The sequence below is a fragment of the Elephantulus edwardii genome, unplaced genomic scaffold (genome assembly GCF_000299155.1).
Source record: "Elephantulus edwardii isolate Elephantulus edwardi_28Jun2011 unplaced genomic scaffold, EleEdw1.0 scaffold00010, whole genome shotgun sequence".
NCBI classification, from domain to species: Eukaryota; Metazoa; Chordata; class Mammalia; order Macroscelidea; family Macroscelididae; genus Elephantulus; species Elephantulus edwardii.
Genome location: NW_006399760.1, coordinates 32,905,817 through 32,913,485, shown reverse-complemented (window position 1 = coordinate 32,913,485; position 7,669 = coordinate 32,905,817). Strand labels below are relative to the sequence as shown.

Sequence of the window (7,669 nt, the reverse complement as noted above, 5' to 3'; positions counted from 1 at the left end):
AACAACAACAACAACAACAACGGTGAAAAAGAAATTTGCAAACATCAGTGCATTTGTCTTTCTGTTTGTCATTAAAAGATAAAAATTCCTTGAGCTCATCTCAGGGAAAAATATCAGAACATTTCCTCTCAAGGAAAAATCCAAAAAAAACATTTTAATTCTACTATGGGCACTGAAGAAAAAAGAATAGAAAAGAAATTGTCCACCAATCCAAGGAGTAGGGACCAAGTAATGATAAACCTGGCTTGTTAATGAAAAGAAAACTAAATTTTAGTAGAAGATATATTTCTAACATCAGGGTATTTCTAGACAACTGCAGGTCCCTCCCTGGGGTGAGTAGTATACAACATTCTACAATGTATTTGCTGAACAGGTGTGTTAATATGAGAAGACAGTAGGATATTACAGAATAAAAAGGGTGAGAGAAATGCCACACAACTAAAGCATGTACTCCAATATGGCCTGTAACTTTCTCTTTTCAATACTGCTGCTATTCGGGAGTTTAGAGGACATTCACTTAACTGTTGTTTCAGTCTCATCGTAGCTCTACATTGGGTTTTTGAAGCTGTGGATCACAATAGAAGAAAATTTTCTATTTTTTTTTTTTCTTTTCAGAGAGCTACTGCTAGATCCTAACCACTGGAGATGTGCACTTGTTGTAATAGCTGCACAACCTGCTACAGGCTACGCCCCAGAGCTCCCTTATGGTACTTTTCCATGGATGCAATCACAATAACTATGGTGAATTGTAGTGTTGGCATATCTGTTCTTACTTTTATATTGCTTGTTACAATTTAATTAAGTAGGAAGTTATGGTGCATAGCCTGTAAAGAGTTCTGCTGCTAACTCAAAGACACTGTGCCTCTAGAAGTTTAAATCACCAGTTGCTCCACAGTTAAAAGATGGTCAATCACCCGTGTAATTCTGTCTTGAAAACATGTGTGGAGGGTCAGCTACGAGAGCACAATGAGTTGAATTTCATCTAACTGATACATGTATGCATTGTTGTTGTTGTTATGTGCCATCGAGTTGCTTGTGTCTCATAGCGACCCTGTGTACAACAGCCCAAAACTCTGCTCTGTCCTGTGCCAATCGCACTGTCTTGACACTCCCATCCTGATTACCCCAGTCACTGAATCAATCCACCTCCTAGAGGGCCTTCCCCTCCTGCGCCTGCCCTCTACCCTCCGAAGCATGATGTCCTTCTCCAAGGACCAGTCTCTCCTTACAACATGTCCAAAGTATGTTAGACGGAGCCTCAGAATCCTTGCCTCCAAGGAACCACTTGGTTTAACCCTTTCCAGGACAAATCTGTTTATTTTCCTAGCAGTCCAGGGTACATTCAATACTCTTCTCCAGCACCACAGCTCAATGGCATCAATTCTCCTTCTATCCTCCTTGGTCATTGTCCAACTCTCTGATGCATAACAAGTGACAGCAAAGACCATGGCCTGTATCAGACTCACAGATGCTAAAATAATGTTTTCTGGTGCAGAAAAGTGAGATATCTCAGCATTTTTTACTGAGAATGATTTCCTGAAACTATTAAATCAAAATGATGAAGGTTTAACTTGGATGTATTGTAGGAGCTTTTATTGTATCAGTTTTGAAAATATGTTAAAGCAGTAGTCCATTACTACTTTACTTTTAGTACTTAAATTTGCATACCTTTGTTGCATATAAGATAAGCAAAATGCTCTATTTGTATTAATTTAAAAGAAAATTGAGTTTTTCCTTAAATATTAGGATCAAAATCGTTTTCTAGGTCCCAAGTGTTATTAAATTTTATCTGGAGGATCCAAAAGCTCGGATTACATAGTGGAAGTCAGCAGGGAATGAGATTAATTTCATAGAAATGTTGTTTAAATTTTTTCAAATTACATTATTTCAAGAACAAAACAAGGCAAATAAAGTAAAAAAATCCTGTTAGCCATCATTCAACTTTTTAAAATGTTAAAATTTTACCTTGTTTCCTATTTCCCTTTGAAAAAGTATAGAGAGATTACATTACCCAATTCCATTTCCTTTCCTCTTCCTTCAGAGGAACCACTGTTCTGAATCTGTTTCCCCCCCACTATAATGAAGATGCCTAACTTTACTGCAGGTGCATGTACTCAAAAGAATTTATAGTCTCAGTGTGTTTATTTATAAACTTTAAACAAATGGCATTAAGCTGTACCAGCCATACTGCAAATGTTTTCTGAGATTATTTTTATGTTGCTATATTTACCTCTAATGCACCAGTTGTAACATATTTCTATATTCTGTGGTTACTGTGTTAATGCAATGGAATTTATTTAAAAATTCTTCTGCTAATGAACATGTTCATTTTTTCTAAATTTTTTTATTATTAGTGATGCGGCCATTAATTCACTCACCTCAAAGTATTATCTCAACTTCCACCAATTTTTTCTATCATTGATACAGTTCAGACTACTGGCTCCCCTTTTAGACCCTCTGACACTAGGCTTGTCCCCACAAAGAAATCCCTTATCTTGCTGTCTTCTTGAAGAATGCATTTAAGAGTCCAAGGCTAGCCATGCCATGCCCTACAATGACACTCTATTGCATGCCGGACACAATTAAATGCTTCATAAAGTTTCTTCATATCAAGTCTGCATCTCTCTCTAGCCTTGCTTCTTTCCAGTAAGTTTTATGCTATAGCAGCTTTCCAACTTCTGTTCAGTGCCCACATGTCATGATGGTTCTGAGGCTCTAGGTTGGAAAAGTCATTCCTGCTTACTTGGCAGATAACTACCTCATTCTTTAGGGTATTTTTGGTTTCAAATGGATCAAGAAACTCTTCTACCCATCCTCTGTGCTCTTAATGCAACTTCTGCTACATCACCTCACTTGCCACTGAAATTCACTGATCATTTGTGCTACTGGAGGGCATGATGTGGGTTTTATTCATTTTTTTTTATTGTTAGTACCTAGAAAAAGAATCTGGGATTACAAATAGGCACTCAGATATTTGCTAAAATAAAGCAAAGGGTAAGCAATTCATTAGATACATTTTATTTTTATAATAAAAAATGCAGGAGAAGGATGGGCAATTTCCTCCCATGCTGTTAACTAACTCTGAACACCCAATGGAGAGTCAGCTATTGGTTGGTTCTGACATTATGGTACAGAACAATAACAACAACAACAAAAGAAAGCAAGTATATTCTAAACAAGTTGATTTACCTAGGACTACACAGAAGATGACTTATTCAGTCGTCCATGAAGAAGACATCACTGTTAACACTTAGGAATTAATAAAATACAATAACTGATCATAACAGAGAAGACTCTATAGCATTGCAAATGCCTTTTAAATCATTAAATATATTTAGCTATCATCACAGTTAGGAGCATCATCACCTGTACCAAGAACTTGCCATTACCAAAGGTATATTCCAATATTCTCTTTAGAATGAGACTTAGTTTTATACTTACCTGTAACAAGCTCCCTGACTTCTGCATCAATAGATTTCCTCAATAATCGCAACAAGGCAGGTATCCCACCAACATTCTTCATTGCTATTTTATTTTCATCCGTAGACTTGCCAAAAACAAGATTTCGGAGAGCACCGCAAGCATTCTTCTGAACTTCCAAAACTCTGTGATCCAAAAGGTCAACAAGATGCTTGATTCCCCCTAACCTACACACCTGGAAGGAAAAATATCAGATATAAGGCCTAAGTGTTATATCAGTGATATAATCAGGCATTAAAGCAAATGATTTCAAAAGTTGTTTTGTTTTTTTTTATGCTAAACATCATTTCTAAATTTGAGAAGACTCCAAGATATGACTCATTTCCTGAGTTTATGATTTAAATATAGGCAACTTTAGTGGACTAATGTCCACATGCAAAGAGCACTAGGTAAGAACACACATGGGTGTGATTTCACTTCAGAGTTGCCATGGATACAGTGTACTCTTTATACTGTATAGATACATTTGTATGTTTTACATGTTGTGTATTACTTTTTGTATTTACATTTTTAAAACTATTTTTAATTTTTTAATTAAATTAATTAATTAAAAAGTAATAATTTTTAAGTATTGTTCAATCATATACCCTCCCCCCCAAACAAAACCCAAAGCAAAAATATAAACAAAAAAAGACCACACAAAATACCACAGCAAAGATATATGCAAGGCCAGTAGTAGTACAAGAAAAGACTTTTTTTTTTTAAAGAAAAGACTTTTGACTCAGATATTTTAGTTCTTAGGATTGCTCCAAATTTTCTTCTACTTTTTAATTCATTAGTACATTATTGAATATTCCTGAGTTTTGTTTATTGGGTCTATCTTTATTGCTATATACCACAGAGGAAGAAAAGTCTTACGCCATTAAAATAAACAATCTGTATGCTATTTCACACTAGCCAATCATCAATGGCTCATTGTGTTTCTATAAATGCCAAAAAGATTAAAATATGAAATAAAATATCCCTATGTTCCATATTAGTAATGGTTATAAATCCCCTATAACTTTAAACTATATGTGGGCATCAATCTTGACCAGACTCTCATGAAATACATGAGCTCACCAGTTCACTGCATACCATAATTTGTTCCTAATAGATTTTTTTAAAAAGCCTTTTAAAATGCAAGTTAAATTGATTTTGCTTCATGTTTTATAAATAAGCTAATGAAGTGGACACATGACTTAAAAGTGCTAAAAGCACTTCAAGAAATATACTCATTCCAGTTTATCCTGGGAAATATGAGATGCATAACTAAGAAGTAAAAGAGCACAGGTATCAAAACGTCTCCTTAAAAAGGCCCCTGGACTGCATCTGGCACTTTCCAAAGCCCCTGACTATTGAGCGGGAAGGCACTGTCTTGCATCATCCAGGTGCCAGGCTGAGTACCTCCATCTTCACTTTGTTGTCACCGAAGCACAGGTGCTGCAGGTAGGCGGCTGCGTTTGCCTGCACTGATGGGAACTGGTGCTGCAGCATGTGAATGACTTCAGGCAGCTCAGGATCACGCCAGGCAAACTCCCTGCACAAGAAAAACATGACTTTGAAAAGGCTGCTTCCATATTTTAATTGACTACACTGAATAAAACATTTGTAAGGAAAAACTCTCAACCTCAGGAAGGCAAATAGTAGGAGTTATAAATAGAGAATCTATATAAAATACATATGATTACGCCTACTGTGGAAGCAGGAGTGGCATCCACTTCCTAAACAACACGCTTCTGGAAACTCCATGAACTTTGATGAATGACGACAGTTATAGAAATGTTTCAGGCTTTTTGTTCATAGGGTGGCTATGAGTTGTGCTCAACTCGACAGCAAGCAAGAACAACAATAACCTCTTTTGAACAGAGCCCCAGATGCTTATAATCTTAAAGGAATCATGATGTACAGATATAAAGATACAGAGGAACAAAGAATTTCTAACATGAATACATTTTCCATTATAGTTTTTCCTCCTTCTGATTATATTTTTAATACCTTTTCATCTACGTAAGGAAACCGCAGGTGTACAACACAGGTAAAAACACATGGACAAAATGAGACGTCATGTCTGAGAAGACAGAAAAAAAAAGAGATGGTGGGGATATACAGAGCTAACATCAATCTAGAAATCTCAAATACTGTGTGCAATTATTTTTAAAACATAGCTTTAATAGTTACTCTTTATTATGAGACAATGAAACACAGAAAACAATTTATGTGTGTGTCTGCCTCAGGGTGTGTGTTTTATATCACATTTAGAGAAAAATCGGTTGGTTCTTTTTCTGTGTACCTGTGCAAGTATATACACATCTGAATGTTGAGAATTTTATCATAAAATTGGATTATTATTATATAACTCTGCATATTTTATGAGGACCTATTTGAAGAGTTTTATCTATATTAGTTAATTTATACTTCTAGCAAAGCTAACAGGTTTGGAGATGTGAGGTAGAGAAGTGAAACAACTTATAAAGTGTTCTAAAATGTTAGAGCAAACTAATAAAGAGTAAGATTTAAACTCAAACAGTCTGCCTTTTGAGTCTATGGTCTTAACCTCTATGCTACACTATTTCTTATAAAAAGGGCCTAATTACATTGTACCTATGGATGACTATATCCTGTTTTCCCTCTCTAATCTACCACAAATTTATAAGCTTTGATTACAGGATGAAGTTAACTGTTAATTAAAAAAAAATTAATGCCAAGTAAACTTTAAAAGAATAAAATGAACAACTCACTGATATGTTTATTACTTTTAAAAAAGTCACAAGGTTTCTCTCAATCTGGGAAGGCTTCAGGCACTGATGTTCTAGTTCACATGCAAAGGAGGTCTTTACATACATACATCCCCTCCCCATCCAAATAAATATTTACTGAACCTTTATTAGAATCCAGATTATTTGCTACAAACAAAAACACTGAATAGACATAGTTGTATGTACAGCTTTTGTATGCCAAGAAAACAGAAATGACTGTTATTTGAGTTTACTATACTTCAGTTTTGTGAAGCGCTTTCTATGCACTGCTTCTTTTATGCTTAGAGATCTACTGTTAAATCTCACTTTAGTAAAACTCACTACTGGATCAATGACAGAAGGAGATAAGACTGATGTCACAAACTTCATTCTATTTCAATTCACAATGAACATCCATGGTAACAGTGGTCAAGAAATCAAAAGACATATTGCATTGGGTAAATGTAGTATCAAGCACTTCCTCAAAGTGCCAACGAGTAAATATGTCAGTTTAAAGAGTAAGGTGTATCTGATATACGCCATGATCTTTTAAATTACTTCCTATGCTTCTAAAAGTTAGTCACTGAATAAAGATGACTGAAGAATCAATGCCTTTGAATTGTGGTGAAGAAGAATAATATTGGAATGACCACTGACTGTCAAAAGAAACACACTGGTCTTGTAGGAAGTGTAACCAGGGGGCTCCTTAGAGGCAAGGATGGTAGAACTTTGTCCCACATACTTTGGGTATATTGTCAGGAGTCAATCCATGGAAAAATACACCATATTGGAAAAAGCAGAGCATCAGAGGAATACCCTCAATGAGACAGAAAAACACACTGAGATTGTGAGGATGGGGCAGGGTGGGGAAAGGAATGATCCTTTTGTTGTTTACAGGGTCACTAAGAGTCATAGCTGACTTGAAGGCATCTACTAACATCATAGTCATAGTTCCATAAAATAGGGACCATTAAATACTGAAAAGGAATTCTGAATTACTTAATTCAGTAGTAAAGGTTAGGGAAACCGAGGCCATATATATTCTGTCTTTACATACAAAGAACAGAAAGCTGATGCAAGTTTTCTATTAGGAAATTTCAAGAGTGTGAAAATGACCACATTTATTTAGGAAGTTAATTCTGGAGGGCCAAGTAGTGAATGTACCAGAATCAGTAAATGAAGTGGTAAGCAAACACAAGAGTTTATAGAGTTCGTTGAAACTAGAGAGAACCATCAATTTCTATTTCATTCATCCTCTTAATTTCTTTCATCATCAGATCCTATTATGTAGAGAATATTTAATACAAATCAGATCTATCCATTTATTCCGTCTTACTGGATTACTCAAATATCCTTAACTATGTTTTGCCTCAATTATTACTTCTGTTCCTAAATCCACTGTTTGTATAAAAGCTAGATGATCTTATAAAAAAATTCATCAAGGGAGAGATAAAAATTTCTAATTTGTCTAC

General features: G+C 35.4%; 1 protein-coding gene across 3 annotated transcripts in view; it reads right to left on the bottom strand.

The window, feature by feature from the left end:
• Positions 1-7,669, bottom strand: part of PKP4 (plakophilin 4) — a 368,717-nt gene that overhangs the window by 54,814 nt on the left and 306,234 nt on the right. For 2 of the 3 annotated variants that reach the window (XM_006880795.1, XM_006880796.1), the window contains exons 10-11: positions 4,867-4,999; positions 3,442-3,655 (exon numbers count right to left, since the gene is read on the bottom strand). In XM_006880795.1, the coding sequence (XP_006880857.1) occupies positions 3,442-3,655; positions 4,867-4,999 (347 nt within the window). The remainder of the gene's footprint in view (positions 1-3,441; positions 3,656-4,866; positions 5,000-7,669) is intronic. The other variant, XM_006880797.1, reaches the window with a different exon arrangement.